The sequence below is a fragment of the Chrysoperla carnea genome, chromosome X (assembly GCF_905475395.1).
Source record: "Chrysoperla carnea chromosome X, inChrCarn1.1, whole genome shotgun sequence".
Taxonomy (NCBI): Eukaryota; Metazoa; Arthropoda; class Insecta; order Neuroptera; family Chrysopidae; genus Chrysoperla; species Chrysoperla carnea.
In genome coordinates this window covers 37,298,607-37,316,803 of record NC_058342.1, presented here as the reverse complement: position 1 = coordinate 37,316,803, position 18,197 = coordinate 37,298,607, and the positions used below count along the sequence as shown (strand labels likewise).

The 18,197-nt window shown below is 31.5% G+C and overlaps 1 protein-coding gene across 5 annotated transcripts in view; it reads right to left on the bottom strand.

Moving 5' to 3' along the window:
- The window catches only part of LOC123302274 (latrophilin Cirl-like), a 28,442-nt gene extending 14,130 nt beyond the window's left edge, over positions 1-14,312 (bottom strand). For 4 of the 5 annotated variants that reach the window (XM_044885135.1, XM_044885138.1, XM_044885139.1 and 1 more), the window contains exons 1-6: positions 14,034-14,312; positions 8,347-8,440; positions 7,247-7,439; positions 2,257-2,372; positions 743-1,150; positions 19-669 (exon numbers count right to left, since the gene is read on the bottom strand). In XM_044885135.1, coding sequence (XP_044741070.1) covers positions 19-669; positions 743-1,150; positions 2,257-2,372; positions 7,247-7,439; positions 8,347-8,428 — 1,450 coding nt within the window. In that variant the 5' untranslated portion in view covers positions 8,429-8,440; positions 14,034-14,312. Of the gene's footprint in view, positions 1-18; positions 670-742; positions 1,151-1,334; positions 1,442-2,256; positions 2,373-7,246; positions 7,440-8,346; positions 8,441-14,033 lie in introns of all 5 variants that reach the window. The other variant, XM_044885136.1, reaches the window with a different exon arrangement.
- Positions 14,313-18,197: the final 3,885 nt, after the last annotated feature.

Sequence of the window (18,197 nt, the reverse complement as noted above, 5' to 3'; positions counted from 1 at the left end):
TGTGAGAAAAAAACTTACTTATATTCTTAACAGATTGGATAACAATTTTCTCTCGTACAACAGTGTCAGCTAAGAGAAAAGCATTTTCCTCGAGACCAATTAAAAGTGATGTAGCGACCTGCATCTGTTCTTTATGACCCAAATCTTTCCATGATGGATATTGTAACGAATCCAAAAGATTTGATCCAGTCCGTACAACACCGGACAATAATTCTGTGACAATGGTTTCTCGCTGTCGTGTATCCGGAAACGATTTTATGTTACCAGCCATTTTTTGTGCCATTTTAAAGATAATTTTGGTAGTGATCATCATATCACCCCCATAAAGTGTTTTGGAACTTGTTACCGATGCTAAATCATTATTGATTGCAATCAACGAATCTTCTTCGTTGATACGGGATTCGAGCGACGTTAACCAGACGGAGCGACATTCACTGAGATCGGGCGTTTCTGGTGACCATATTGGTTCATGTGAGGCTGATTCAATACATCGCCATCGTGCTAAACCTGTGGCACCGCCGGGGCATGATTGTACAACACGATCACCAATTCGTGTCCAGTTCCAATGTAAATTACGTTCGGTTACTGGACTACACGAATTATTTTCGTGAAATGATGGCCCACTTGGAGTTTGACTAACTTCGTTTACAGACATTTCCGTTAACATTGCTGGAAAAAAAATTGGAAGCTCATTAAAATTTCAATCATAAAATAATTTTCTCAAAAGGTTGTTTTTTTTTACCTGTAGTCCTTGGATATGAAACTGAAGTTGATGAAGATGTTGTCGAGGGATTATTAACAGCATCTTTAGCATCGACAGGTGCCACATCCATGCCGTCATCGTAATCATCTGTCGATGGCGACCAAGGTTGTTGAGCTGGTGGTATTAAACTACCACTATTATTTGTATGACTACCAACACCAGCTCCAACTCCACCTGGGGATGCCACCGAAGACGATGACGATGTGTTTGTATGAACAGAAAAATTTGGTTGATCACTTGTATGATCTCCAACAGCGACCTGTTGCACCTCCGTCGTCACATGCATTGGTGGTCGCACAGTTGGTTTTAGCGTACTCCAAACACTTGGAGGTTGTGACGTTATCAACCATGGTGGACTAGGTCGACTTGTAGTCGTGGTTGTACTCGCTATATATTTCAAAAACATTTTATTAATTTTGAATTTACTTAAAATAAGTACTGAATTGTTTTTTTTAAGTTGGTATAAATCAATTTTGGATCAAACTTCCTGGATATTTATACCAACTAAAAAAATATTGTTGTGAGAAAAGTTTGAACAGAATTGTTGGGTGCTTCTTGTTAAAACGCTTACCTGTCACACACTGATAATGAGCTTCTAAGTATTTAAGAGTCCCCACGCACGGGTCCCCAAACATACTCGTGCTCGCAGGAATACTGCAATTTTGATTGTTCGTACATCTGTGGGTTAAGATCAAAAAAAATATTGGGAATTATAAACAATGTTTAGATAGAAATTATGTTTTGTATGACATAATCTTTTGTTCCCAAACTTTTGTTGAATCCTTCACCCACATCATTATGATGCGTAATGCGTATGTATGCAGTGTGTATGAATGTTTTAAAAATTTCTTTGGCTTTTTATAAGATGCTCAAATTACCCCCTATTCTATGGTTTTTTTTATAAAATTGCTCTTATTCGACCCTAAAACAAGGCTCTTCAAGTTCAAGGCGCAAAATAAGTCATTTTTATTTGTTTTAAATTCGTCGATGATGTTTTACGAAAGGAACAAAAGTTTTTATATTATCTATCGGAGCTATTTATTGTCCGTCAGGTTATTGTCAGTTTCGAACATTAGAGGCTTTGTCTGTTATACGTAGTAGTAACCCGAAAAAACGCGAAGAGGTACGATGTACGTTGGATGAGTAGTTAAGTAATCATTCTGTATCGGTGGATAACAACTATACTGTGTGCTGTGTCCATCAGGTTATTGTCAGTTTCAAACAATAGATTCTTTGTCTACAGCACACAAGTAGACAAGTTATCGAATGATTTATTAAAAAGTGAAAGATGTGCACGTTAGGTTGCCCACCAAAAACGTCTTTAAAACAAAGCTCAATCAGATCATTTCTCACAAAAACGGTGTAATTTAAAAAAGTTTTATTCCTTTCAAAAAAAACGTATTTAGAGCAAGGCGATAGAATCCCTTTAACTGGAGGGCGATGGATAAATCATAAACTGTTTTCCAGTTTGTACCTAAAAATCGTTCACTAACCTATCAAAGGAGTGCAATAAAAATGGGCTTCAACGTATTTAGTCGTAAAGGGGCATGGATCCTCATCAAAGCTTTCATTGGTTGCATTAAAAGCACACAATTGTAAGCCCTCACATCTGTAAATAAAATCAAAATAATTCAAATTAAAAAAAAAAAATAATTAAACTTGATAAGATCCCAAAAAGCAACACAAATGATGAATGATGAAAACATTTTTGATCCAAAGTTGCGTTGATGATAAAAATTATCCCTGGATGTTCTCAATAAAAAATTTATCAAAAAAAGCATCCCTGTTAAGTAATTAAACCCCCTCCCTCCCTTGTTTTAAAATATTACAACTTGTGTAAAATTCGTAAAACTTTCTATTGAGACACCCTGAAAAAAGCCAAAGAAATTTGCATCCCAAAAAGCAAACAAGTAATTTGTAACCAGTTGATTGAAAATGGTCACAACAGGTCTTTAATTAGTCATAGAGCTAGTCGGGTAAAAATACAAAGTTTTAAGAAATGAAGCAAGAAAAATTTTTTTATTGAATCGATTTAATCGATTTCATCGAAATTAATTGATTTGAACCGCTAGCTCGCAGACTATGATATTACATACAATACACATACGCAGAACATAAAAGTGTGGGTGAAATTCTTTTTATAAGTGGTTTGACGAACCGAGCCGCGCAGGGCCGGGCCGTGCTATACAAACAAAAGATTTATCAACAAACTTTTTATTCAATTTTAAAACAATTCAATAATTTTTGTAATTTAATTACAAAAATTAAAATAATCAATGTTCAAATTATTATTATTTAATTTTCAAAGTACAGAGTGGCCCGTTTTAATAACCCAATAGCTTCACCTGTTCCGTTGTCTGTCTGTAATCAAATCTTGCAAGTCAAATTTGATTCACTTTTCGATTTCCGATTGAGTTGAAATTTTGCATGCACATTTAGTTTGGATGACAATGCATGGTAAGATTATAGCGTCTTGATTTTCCCATCGCTTCCGCCATATTTGATATATATACATTTTTTTTTAATCTTAAAATAAAAATTTTAATAAAAAATACTTTTTAAGGGACAAACTTTTATTGTACTAAAAAGTAGAAAAAAAGTTTTATCTATGAGTCACTCATACTCGACTATTTGTAAAAGCTTGAGGTGCTCAATTAAAAATATAAAAAATGAATCGGAACACCTCATCTACTCCACATGCCGAATTATTTTTCGATTTATTCTTGATATTAAGCGCCTCAATCTTTTACAAATAGTCGGGTATGAGTGACTTATAGATAAAATTATTTTCTACTTTTTAGTACAATAATAGCTTGTTCCTTGAAAGGTATTTTTTATTAAAATTTTAGAACAGTGTGTCAATTTCTTTCCGAATATCGTGCAGTCATTAGACAGAACTACCTTTAACACAAATAAGCGAAAAATAAGATGTATTTCCTTTCTTTTTTTTTTTTGCAACACCAGATATTGATAGGTGTAACAAAGAAGATATCCTCCGTAGAAGTCGGTACTGCGCTCACATGCCTTTAGTACACGCAACCATAAGGATCCCTTCCCCAACAGGCAGCCATGAACACACTACATTCATCATATCAGCTGCGATTGTTGATCAAATTACAAAAACATCTTGCGTTACACATATTTATCGTAAATAAGCTGTTATGAAACACTACAGGGTGTCCCAGTGTTTTCAATGAGGAGTATGATCGAAGGTTGTTTTTAAAGTATATATTTTGATGAAAATCGGAGGCTGTCGGCGAAAGTGAAAACTTTGGAATAACTGTGTTCTTTTATAATTTTTTTAAATTAATGAACTTTAAGTATTAACTAGTTCGACCCGTTTATTTTGATTTACATTTTAAAGGTAAATCAATGAATTAGGTTAAAATTTGAATGAATTTGACCTCAAATTTAAACTTATAAAAATATGTACTAATCATACTTAATACAATCGGAATTTTCTATTGTTCACTTTATGAACTTCGATTTTTATCGCATTCAATTGTTTTTTTTTTTTTTTTTAAATAATAATATAGGCAATCTATATTACATCAAACACATATACAGAAATATTTAATAATGTTACATAATTAGAGTGGCATAATAATTCTAGGAATCGATTGAAAAATTATTCTGGTTATTTTTCACAATTTCTAATAACTATAATATAGGCAATTACATTTTATTCTGATTGCTTTTAAAGAGTGCTTTTTCCTACTTGAAAACTTCTCATCAATTCTTTAGAATTAATTTCTGATCTGATGAAAGCTTTTATAGGCAGCATTCGACGATATTTAATTTCACGTTATCAACAAGCTATGAATACAGTTACAGATATTGCACCGTAACTGAGGTTAGGTAATATTGGCTGTCCACGAAGGACATACTTAGGCTAAAGAGCCCATTGTGATACCATATATGTGTTGTACGAAATTTGTTGTTTTTAGCCACGGGTTACGGTAACTACAGGAGCAAAATTCCGCATGGGTCGAACTAGTTCTATTCAATTTTGTTGTTCTAAACCAGTATTTCTATATTTATTCAATTTGAACTTGTTGACTAGACTATCATGAATAATGAGTATGTATCATAATCATAACATGAGTATATTTTTGGACGGATTGATTACAATTAATCGCGTCAAATTTCATTTTAGATTTGATATGTGTGTTATACGTCAAAGTACACCAAACACCAAATGGCTACCGTCCTACTGTCCTTATCGAATTCTATTTGAAATTATTGTCTTCTACAGGTGCAGGTGCTGTTAATCACTTCATCACTTCATTACGATCACATTATTTAAAGGATGTTTACTTCATGCAGTGCAAAAAGAGAAGGGTCAGGTGTCAGGTGTCAAAGGCTAGAGCTTATCAATTTATTTTGATAAAGAAAAAATTATTGTTCAATTTTTGCTTTAAAAGTTTGAGAAAAAAGACCGATTCAAAGTCAAATTACATCGTTAAATTGTTCTATTTTAAATTTAAGGATGTATGAGCGTATACAGGGTGTTCTATTATTGATTGCAAAACTATTACCTCCTGAAAAAGCTTAGAAAAAAAATAAGAAAATGTTCTGTACCAAAATTGGATTTGAGGCCTAATTTACGAGATAATTACCCTATAATCAATTAATAAAGAATACATTCCTCAAAATCAAATTCATCCAGAGGATGTGATTTATCATATTGGAAGGAGTCTCCTCTAAATGCAAAATTATTCCTATTTTTTTTTTTTTCAGTGTAATTATTGAAGAAATTCTCATATTTCAAAATACCGGTTTTTCCAATCACTTTAAACTAAAATAATTAGACAATATGTGTGTATGACTCAAATAACAAATGAATTGTTCAATAATTATGACTGTAGCCATGACCATAACCATGACGTAATCTAATTTGTAGGTATAATAATGAAGTAATTCGTAAGATATTTATAAAATAAACTTCCGATGCAATTAATGAATTTTTTTAATGAAACTATGAAATCGTGTGGTTTAAAGTTTTGTAAATATTTATCAATAATGTGTCATCCTTTTATACCACTATCTACCAGGAAAAATAGCCTTTGGTGTTGGTACTACATTCTCCCCTGCCCCTGTATAATACTTTTATTTATGTAAAAAAAAAACCAATATTAAAAATCATAAAATATGCAACAGTTCGTTCTCAATAATATAATTATCAATTGTTTATAGACTAGAGTGCGGTGTGTACAATTCAAATCAATAAAACTGAACCACTACAGTCAATTCAAATTGATGATGAGCGGAGACCTAAACCGAAACCATAGTTATCTTGGTATTGATCTTGTAAAACTGTGTCTTGGTCTTGCAAAATTGAGTCTAATCCAGTCATTACGTCGGAAAATCGCCGATTCTCCGTTGAGATACGAAAATTTTTATGCAATACTTTTTTGTTGCTTTTCCCACGATCTACAATTAAGGTCCTTTACATTTTTGACCAATCGTCCATCGTTATTGAGATATCGATCGAAAAAGTTTCAAATTCGTTTGCAGTTGTCTCGAGTCTTTTTAAGCGAGTACACGTGTTAGAACATTTGATGAGACCCTCGCGGATTTCTCGAGACAGTGCCGACATTGAGAAATTGGACATATGGCTCGCAGGTGGAAAAAAGAGCTTTTTTTTTTTTTAATATTTTAAAGTTCTCAATAAATATTTAGCATACATAAGATTTTATTGTTAGTTACCCCCAATGAATATGGAACATGGACGTCCTATTAAAGAATGTGAACCACTTTGTCCCTTACATTTTATCTATTTAAAAAATTCAAAAGTTTTTTTTTTCTTGAAATGAAAAATGCACATAAAATGTAAAAAAAAAAGCACTTATCAATAATTTAATACACTAAACCAAATACCCTTTTTTGTTCCAATACAGTGAAACTTCATTAATAAACACACTTTTTAATTACTTCACAATTTTGGATTTAAAATTTATGTGTGTATGTTAACGAAATTTCACTGTAACATATATTTGGTTATCCAATTTCAGCTTCCTTGCTTCTCCTCATTATTTTAAAATCTTTGTTACGCTTTCACGCAAAAACTACTGAACGGATTTGAATGAAAATATACAATAATATAGCTTATACATCAGAAAACTGTGTGAACAAAGAAAATTCCTGGATATCTTTTATTTTTTTGACGTGGATACGTCTGTCATTCTTCGCAACATGAAGTTATTTCGGGAACAAGTGGTTTAAGCACTATCACCATCTGTTGGCGAAGTAGGTAAATATGAGAATTACTACATTGACTGCGCCATCTGTTGTTGCATAAGTGAACTCTTATCCTATTATAACTTAACGATTATTAGTATTAACAGCTTATCTAGGATTTTTTGAAGCTTGGAAGCTGAAATTGGTCGTGACATTAATTTAGATTTGATTGAACATTGATTGAATTGTGTTGGTTAGATAGATTTCACTGTAAATTGGTAAATGTTATGTTTTTTTGTTTACCTGTTATGTAGAACTCGAAGCGATTTGTGAGACATACAATTAACACTCCAATCGGTGTTGCCATGATCATTGCATATGGTTATTGAAAATCGTCCATAATTTGCACGAATCAAATGTATCCGTTCACCATCGCCACATTCTATTTTTAACGTTTTGCCTTCACACGCGTACGCTGTCTCATATCGCGGCAAATCTGCAAGATCAGTAATTATTCGTAATCATTAGAATATTGTAGTAACTTTACGTTTTTTTGGATCGAAATTACTAAATGTACAAAGTTTTATCAAAAATATTAGCTGAAATGACCAAACTTGTAAGTCCTAAGCTTCATTGTTAAAAATTATGATTTTTAGCGGGAATTTTCATTGTTTTGTACGTGTTTAGACCTTCAGAAACATTCATCCGCGCTAACCTCTACAAAGTAACGAAAATGAGGGTAGTTAACCCACCCCCAAAGCCGTCGAAATACACTGATAAAAAAATTTTTTTTTTAAATCCATATTTAACGTCGAAAATCATCTCCCTAGGGTTTTTGTGGTCATTGATAATGAATCTGAGGTTAAAAAAAGCAACTGAACATGATAACAACCCCATTAAAATCACCCCTAGAAGTGACAGATAAAAAATTTATAAAATTAAAAATTTTTAGCTCGGAAATCGTCTGTTTTCATTTTTTTGGATCGTTGATCACGAATCCAAGGTCAAAAAGTAACTGAAGAAGGTTACAACCCCATTAAAACCACCCCTAAAAGTGATAATGATACAAAAATTTTGAAAATTATAAATTTCACATTTGAAATCGTCTCTCCGAGGTTTTTGGAATCGCTAATAATAAATTCGAAGCCAAAAGGCAACTAAAAGTAACTGCAACCCCATTTAAACCAAAAAATCGAAAGCAAAAACATGGAATTTTGCTTGATTTCTTACAAATTTCTAAAGAAATCGAAAAAAAAATCATGAATCCTGATATTATCTCGAAAATTACTCAAAAACATAAAAATAATCTCCATTTGGCGCCATTAAACGAATTAAATTTTCAAAATATCTGAATATCTGAGAACTAACGTTTGATGAACCTTAAATGAAATAATGCAACTTACCAGGACTTCGAGAATGTGAACTCGGTATCCATATCACAGTAGAAATTAGAAACAGTCGCCACACTGAACCGAATCGGTCCATGACAACCGCTATCTGCAAAAAAACAAACAAACAAGTTATAACAAAATTCATCATCAAAGTTGAAAATAAGATAAAAATAATTTCAATCTAATTCTAAATCTAGCCTGCACGTACATCCCTTCTATGGATGGAGATTCTGGCTGCGAAATTAGTACATAATTATTTTTATAGTTGTTGTTTTATTAATATTGAAATAATATTACTTTTGTTTATGTAAAGATAAAATTTAAAAAATGACCACGTGTTTTTTATGTAGTACTAGCTGTGAACTACCCGCTTTGCTGGACAACATCCCCACTTGCACCCCTCCCTCCACATTTCCTTGCGTGGGATAACAGTTTTGTAATGTACACGTCATGCTCTTTTATTTGATACCCCACTTAGGTATATTTGTAAATATTCGATAATTCCTTCCCACTTTCTCGCTACACCTTTCTACCCTCCGAAGGTTAAAAGTAGATAAAAACAATAGATCTTTGAAGCTGGTTGTATATCGTGTCAATATTTGAGCTTAATCGATGCACAACTTTTTTATTTTTTGAAGCATATCCCTTTCAACCCCTATTTCAACCCCTTACTCTACTATAATATGGATGTATTATACATAAAAACCTTCCTCTTGAATCATATATCTATTAAAAAAAACCGCATCAAAATCCGTTGCGTAGTTTCAAAGATTTAAGCGTACATAGGGACATAGGGACAGCGACTTTGTTTTATAATATGTAGTGATGATGCACTATATGGGAATATCAGTTGTATGTGTGTGGCTATCTAAGAGTGGATGATATCGTTCTTTATTTACATGACGTAAAAAAACAAACGATTAGGGCATCAACACTGTCTATGGTATTTCAACAATTAACTAAGTCAATTGTTTGTTTTCACTTTCAAAAATTTGTATGGAAATCTAAGCTGAAATTTTAGCCACATATTCTTTGCGTAAAAGTCTAATCTAAGAAATCTATAGACAAGTGAAAACAAACAATTGACTAAATTAACTGTTGAAATACCATGCATAGTCAGTGTTGATTTCTTTACCACATAACACATACAAACATGTGACACATACATAACTGATAATCAAGTATAGTACATATTATAAAATTTCCGCCTAATTGGCGCCCTCACGGGTAAACAGTGATGTTTACGAAAAAATGTTTCAAACAAGAGTTGTTTAATTTTTGATAAAGAACATTTTTTACATTTAAACTTTTGTTCTATCTCTAACGATTTACAAGATGGATCCTACGGACCCAAGACCCAATTGACCTATGATGCTCATTTACGAACTTGACCTCAATTTTTACGTCCTGAGTACGCTGTAAAAATTTCAACTCGATATCTTTTTTCGTTTTTGAGTTATCGTGTCTACAGACGGACGGACGGACAGCCGGAAATGGACTAATTAGGTGATTTTATGAACACCTATGACAAAATTTTTTTCCTAGCATCATTATTTTTAAGCGTTACAAACTTGGGACTAAACTTAATATACTATGTATATTTCATATATATGTACATGGTATAAAAATTTTGAGTATTGAAATCAAACATTGTTGCACATGATCATACAACATTAAGAATTCTTTTTAACATAATTTGTATTTTAAAAAAAAATGTCACAAATTACTTTTAAATTAACTGAAACCACTTGTTTGGATCATTAACTAACGATTTTTTTGTTTTTTTGTTTTGGACATCTAAATGATAAACTTTCCAAATCAAAAAAACACAGTTACTTCCAATATAATTTATTTACTAATTTATTTTTAAATATTTTAACCGGTTTAATACTTATTTATTATAATTCATTTACACCTAATTTCATACTAAAATATTATTGGATTCACCCAAAAATCATTTCTTTTTTTTCTGGATAAAAATTAATTCATTTCGAAGTTAAAAATTTTTCAAACGACTATAGAAGCGAATTTTTTTTTGAAAATTTTGTCTTCTCAAGGTATAGAAAGGGTTAACTGTATTTTCTTTATAAATTTTGGGGAGTTTTTTCTGATTTTCCGAGGGGTTACATTGAATAAGTTGAAGTTAATCGATTTTCCCTGTTGGTTTTCGCGTCGGAAGCCGAAAATCATCATTCTAGAATCGAAGTGCCTTAGAACTTTATCGATATGTCAATGAGTGAGTCAGGAGTCAACTTGAAATGGGAAAAATCGAAAAACTTCAACTTTATCATTGCAATTCTTCGATAAATCGAGAAACACTTTCTAAAAATACTTTTTTAGTTCTATAAATGCTAGAAAGGTGGGATTTTTACCAATCGAAACGCAATAAAATCAAATTAACAGGATATTTCGAAAAATTTCACTCCCTACACCCCAACCTCCTGAAAATGGGAAAAACATCCCTAAAACTACCCCTGTTCTTTTTTACAAGCTAGAAAAATCCGGTTTTTTTTCATGTAATGATTTTTTCTGTGACGCGGCCAAATTGTGTACGTTAATCCGTGGATCTTACGGATCAGTTAGATGTCAATTATGGTGAATACGGCTCAAAATTAATTTAATTATGTCTTAAATAGTAAATATTGTTCGTTGTAGATGACTGATTGGTCACTATAACCGATATATGTTTTTATCCGATGTGGACATAAATGGTATGTTCCCTTATGTAATTATACTTGAATTCTGTTTATATTTAATGACAATTGGTCGTTATAATTCGTCGTTTTGACTGTATAATAAAAAACTGAAGAGGTTTTACTGTAATGTTTGTATGTTTAAAAACAAAACAATGAATTAAAAAGGCGTCTAAAAATTATAGGTAATTGATTTCTTACAACATTTCCAAGGTGATTAAAACGTTATCAGTAAAGAAATTTAAGTATTTGAGTCACATGAGTGCCTTAGTGCCTCTACACCACAGTGCTAGTGCCTATTGGACGTTTGGACGTGACTGCCTCTGAACTGCCTAATCATTTAAAAATTCTTAAAAACTATTAACACACAAATATTTTAAATATGAGATCATTTTGAATTCAAAATCAAAAATAAATTTTTATCTAAATAGGCACTAATGCCTTCCAAATCATAAATCAATTATTTTTAACCATTAATACCATTAAAAATCTTAAATATATACTCAAAATATATTCAATAACGACCAATTGGCATTATCCTGATTGAATCAATTCAAATTTAAATATACAGAGTGTCAAAGCATGTCATGTCTTGTGTTATTTATATTATAAATTAGGAGACTTTAAAAAAAATTATGGCGGTCTTTTGACCGGCTGATAGTGATGTTTTCACAGGACTACTAGTTAAAACTACCTACAAATTTCAACTCCCTATCTTTTAAAGTTTCGTAGAAAAAGGGCATCAAAGTTTTGTCCTAACTTGCACCCTCACGGGTAAACCATCATATTGACGAGAAAATGTTTCAAACAAAAGTTGTTTATTTTTATATGAGGAATATTTTTTACATTTAAACTTTTGTTCTATCTCTAACGGTTTACAAGATGGGTCCTACGGACTCAAGACCCAATTGACCTATGTTGCTCATGGATGAACTCAAACTCACTTGTTACGTCCTCACTTGTCTGTCCGTAGACAGACGGACGGACAAATGGAAATGAATAAATTAGGTGATTTTATGAACACCTTTTGTTAAGAGCATCAATATTTCTAAGCGTTACAAACTTGGCACCAGAGCCCTTTATTTTCCAAAAATCTCCTGTAACTTGATAATTACTGATCATTTCACTAGAAATAAATCCGCCAAATTTGGGATGATTTAGCGAAACAAAGTTTCCAAGAATTCACAAAAATTTCTGCTAGTTCAATCGTCAAAGTAATCGATTTAGGGACTTTTGAAGTATTCTATTTTCTGAATTTTCGAAATTGGAAAAACAAAAGTTTTTTCAATTACTTATTTCGGACTCTTGAAAACATTGAAATAACATTTCCGTTTTAAAATTTGATCTCGATCAATTGGACCCAAAACAATTGCATTCATTAGACAATAAGTTTTCGCTTCAAACGGTTTTGATGTTGGAGCCTATGTCAACGAGACATTGCCACACGTGCTTTAGTCAGTACAGTAAAAATTGTTAACATTTGCATTCTAGGATGCCCCTAATACTTTGAAGGTTGCTTGGTAGCAAAATCTTGAAATATAATCAACTCGCTGCTCAGTTAACCTCGAAGAGTTTAACTGTCTCGGTGGAAGGATCTGTCGGTTGTTCACCCGAATCCTGGCTAGCTCAAAACTAAAGGGTTGCGAAGTCTTTGAGACAGTTCACTCTAATAAATTTAGTACCATGAGTAGACACTGAGACCCAATACGAAAGTACTGGATGGCCTCAAAATCTGAGCCACCCCCCATTTGGAGGTTGCTCGGCAGCAAAAGCTCGAAAAATATCATCAACTTGCTACTCAGTTAACCTCGAAGAGTTTAACGGTCTTGGTGGAAGTTTCTGTCGGTCGTTCACCCGAATCCTGGCTAGCTCAAAACAAAAGGGTTGCGAAGTCTTTGAGAAAGTTCACTCTAATAAATTTAGTACCATGAGCAAACACTGAGACCCAACACGAAAGTACTAGATGGCCTCAAAACCTGAGCCACCCCCCATTTGAAGGCAGCAAAAGCTCGAAAAATATAATCAACTCGCTACACAGTTAACCTCGAAGAATTTAACAGTCTCGATAGAAGTTTCTGCCGGTTGTTCGCCCGAATCCTGGCTAGCTCAAAACTAAAGGGTTGCGAAGTCTTTGAGTAAGTTCACTCTAATAAATTTAGTACCATGAGCAGACACTGAGACCCAACACGAAAGTACTGGATGGCCTCAAAATCTGAGCCACCCCCCATTTGAAGGCAGCAAAAGCTCGAAAAATATAATCAACTCGCTACACAGTTAACCTCGAAGAATTTAACAGTCTCGGTGGAAGGTTCTGTCGGTCGTTCACCCGAATCCTGGCTAGCTCAAAACAAAAGGGTTGCGAAGTCTTTGAGAAAGTTCTCTCTAATAAATTTAGTACCATGAGCAGAAACTGAGACCCAACACGAAAGTACTGGATGGCCTCAAAATCTGAGCCACCCCCAATTCCCGTGCATGAGTGTGAAAATTGTAAATCTAAGAGAATTTGTTTTAGTAAAACTTTTGGGGAAGTAAGTTTTTTGGGAGCGTAATTTAATACACTAGAATGAAGTAAAATCGTGAAAATTACTATTTGTTTACGATACAACTCAATGTTAAACATAATTTGACCATAGTTAAACATAAATTTAGCTTATTTTTCCACGAGGTTTTTCACTTTTCGATTAAAATCTCGGCCGAACTAAAACAATCAAATGAAACAATTATGGGTAACCAATACTCGTTTGGTACTAAATTAGCTAATAGTGACATATCATTCTTTAAAGGGAATAACGACCCGAAGTTGACTTAAACTAATGATGACTACATTGTAGATTGAAATACGTATTTTAAAATAAATAATTGTATTCAAAATTAAAAAATTAAAAAATAAGTGGTCTGTAATTATCTATGATAACACTAAACACTGTCTTGTACACCCTGTATAAAAAAAACTATCTAGACATGGAAAATTAAAACACAAAAGATGAAAATGAAGGGAAAATTTACCTTATTTTTTGTAAGAACCAGTTTAAGATATTTTGATTTGAGGCATATTTACAAAAACACATCACAGTAAAATTTTTATGATCTCAAACAAAAAAAAAAAATATGGCTCTAAAAAGATTTGAAGGAGAAAATCCAACGTTTTATTTTGATTCACAAATAAAAACTCAAAAGTCAAAACAAATTGAATTGAATTGAATAATAAAATTTGGTTGACTTTTCAAGTGTCCATTGTATACAGATTTTGAGTCATGGTAAATATTTAACAACACGAAACTTTTTTTTACACACAAAATTCTTTCACTTAAAAAAAAACACCAAAAATTTTGTATAATATTCTCCAAAAAACAACAAAAACGGGTAAATTTTTCAATGAAAAAAGGCTCCACACTCAAATTTAGTGAGATAAGTGTTCGCCACACAAAAACCGGATCACTGCATTTGTAAATTGCACTATGTAACTATTTGATGAAAAAAAAAAATTTTTTTACACCTTTCAAAATGAATACAGAATACACCGTCATAAATTCACTGTTGAATCATTTAAAAAACCAAGCATACACTCATTTTATTTATGAAATAACATTTTCATGATGGTTCGCAACAATTTTCACATAAAATTTTCACCATTTTATGTCTATTTTCTGTACTGTTTTCATTTTGTTTTTTTTTTTACTATTCACATTTAATATATGTATGAAATTCGACAATGGTTGAATATTCCTAACGAAATTGGTTGATCGACTTTCATGAGACGTACAATGCATGCGCTGTACGCATCGTTTTCAAATCGAACATACACGATTATATACGAACAACACACACTGTTTTATCTTTGTTTATTTCACTTGTTTCATTCACTCTCTTACTTTGATACATCTTACTCTTTACATTTTAGTCAATTATTTTTGTTTGTGAATTATATCTATTGATTTAAAAATATGCTCTTTGCTTTTTATTTTTATCACAAATATGTGGAAATTTCGTCCAAAATTTAATTCCCTTTTCAGATTCTATTGTTCTTTTTAGGTCCATTCAAATCTAATAAATCTCAGAAAGTTCAATTTTTAAAGGAAAATTCGTTTGTTTAATAGAAATCATTTTATAAATTGTTTTTATTCAGGCCATTACAAGCCATCTTGTGAGGGAATTATGAAATATATTATACAATTACAATATTGGTTGTAGCCTCAGAAAATAAAAGAAGTAATAATTATTTAAATATTATACTGAATCCTGTATATACTGAAATCTATTAAATGAGTTTTCAACTACAACTACGTCATCACCTACAAAAAATCAATTGTTTTTTTAAATGTTGTAGCCAAAGATCTAATTTTCAAAATCCAACGCAAAATATTACCTAAATTTAGAGAACTTACAAATTTGGCTTAAACCAAATTTTTTAGATTTTGTTGAAACATTGTTTGAGGAAAATAATTTATGTAAAAATTCAAATTGGGCAAAATTTTACTTTTAATTTAAAGTCGGAGTCTTTGTGAATCTGTGATTCATCAATAATCATATTTATTCATCAAGTCATTGAAATTTACAAAAAAAAATTGCATGAACGCCACACAACTTCCATATACATGCTTTATCGTATTATTTTGAGCAAAATAATTTAGTTTTTTTTCTTTTTTTAAGCCTTTATAAACGGAAAATTGATTTGCCCTTATCGAAATGTTCTTCTTAATGAGCAATGCCATGAAAAAACAACGCTTTTCGTTGGATCTGGTTTGATTTATATTAAAAAGACAACCCAAATAAGTTACCATGTTCACATCTCCAAGAGAATTTTCTCTTAGTTGATATCATCCAAATGTAGGAAATGAAAGGAAAAACAAATGAACCACATTTAACAAAGATTTTAGGTGTCGTTTTCAACGAACAGCTTCGTAGGTTAAGCTCCCGAATCTGTTTGTACATAGAGGTAGAAATATTTACAAGTGTAAAAATTATGTTTGTAAAAATGGTCACGAAATTTTTTCTTTTGTTTTGAGTTATCTTAGAAATGCATAAAGAAAAGATGAAATTGATGAGCAATCATTACAAGAGTACCATTTTTGTAGCTTTAGAGCACGTACTTTAAGATTACCTTTTTGTAAATAACGGAAGCATTCTAAATGTCTAAATACTATATAAATACTAAAAAATGTTCAACGAATCACATTCAATATCTTAGATATCAAACTCAACATTCAACATGCCTTCATTCTTGCAATTATTTACACTTTTTGTGGCTGTGGCTGTGCCTTTTATTTCATCGATCAATTGTGCAAGATTCCCATTTACCACATATCGGGTACGTATTCTTTTAAAATCAATCCATTAGTTTTATAATTATATCGCACGATCATTATGAAAATAGATTTTGCTCAGACGATTATTCAGAGGAGGAGGATTTCGAAATTCGAGATATCGAATTTCATATGATATCTCGAAAACTACTCATTCAATCGTCAAATATACATGGTTTTTGTTATTTTTGGGTCAAAATGACCTTGTAAACTAAGTTTTATCGCAATCGGAAACATGAAAATTTTCTCGATTTTTTGCAATTTTCTTAAGGGGTACCCCTTAGAAAAAATCGAAAAAATCAGGAAAAATTTTATGTTTCAGATTTTGATAAAACTCAGTTTATAAGGCTAATTTGATCCAAAAAATTCAAAAATCGGGTGTATTTGATGATAGGGCGATTAGTTTTTAAGATATCGCTCATTTCAAAGCGATGTCATGCGATATCTCGAAAATTACTCACTCAATCGTAAAATAAACACGATTTTTGAATTTTTGGGGTCAAAATTACCTTATAAACTAAGTTTTATCCAAATCGGAAACAAAAAAAATTTTTTCGATTTTTTGAAATTTTCTTAAGGGGTACCCCTTAGAAAAAATCGAAAAAATCAGAAAAAATTTTATGTTTCAGATTTTGATGAAACTCAGTTTATAAGGTAATTTCGACCCAAAAAATTCAAAAATCGGGTGTATTTGATGATAGGGCGAGTAGTTTTTAAGATATCGCTCATTTCAAAGCGATTTCATGCGATATTTCGAAAACTACTCATTCAATCGTAAAATAAACACGATTTTTGAATTTTTTGGGTCGAAATTACCTTATAAACTATGTTTTATCCAAATCGGAAACAAAAAAAATTTTTTCGATTTTTTGAAATTTTCTTAAGGGGTACCTCTTAGAAAAAATCGAAAAAATCGCCAAAATTTTTATGTTTCGAAATTCGGTAAAACTTAGTTTATAAGGCTAATTTGACCCAAAAAATTCAAAAATCGGGTTTAATTTACGATAGGGCGAGTAGTTTTTAAGATATCGCTCATTTCAAAGCGATTTCATGCGATATCTCGAAAATTACTCACTCAATCGTAAAATAAACACGATTTTTGAATTTTTTGGATCAAATTAGCCTTATAAACTAAGTTTTATCCAATTTGGAAACAAACAAAAATTTTACGATTTTTTTAAAAAATTGAGTTTAAAAAAAAAATCGAGAAAAAGTATTCACTTCAAAAATGTAGAAAAATCTTCTTTTTTTTTAGGGTTTATATGCTGGATCACCCAGCAATTATGATCCAACATACTCTGGGTCTGGATATTTACAAGAGTATCCAGCAATTGCAAACACTGGAGTCAACGGATATCAAAATTTACCACCATTTTATCCAATATTTGGCGGATATTAAACTTAACTTAATTAAAATAAACGCATTCTTCTAAAATAATTTTTTTTTTTAATCTATACAGATTCGATTCCTTTTCTAATCCTTTTTAAACTGCTTAATTAATTACACTAAAAGTCAGTTATAACGACTAATTAAAAAAAGTCCAAAGTGATACAATGCATAATACAAAAAACTTCCCGAAAACTATAGTTCCAAGCCAAAGCTTTACCTATAATACATCGCATTGTCTCATAAATAAAAATACAGGTTGTTATAGAAGAAGAAGATCTCATTGTCCCTCTCACTTTGTCCCACGTAAAATACATAGAATGAAGTATCTACCAACTTTAAATAAACAAATTTTTTTTAAAAATTGTAAATTGACAAAAATAAATATTTAAAAATATTTTTTTAAATTATTAGATTGACAATTGATAAACAATTGACTAAGTTAATTATTGAAATACCATGTATAGACAGTTTTGTTTA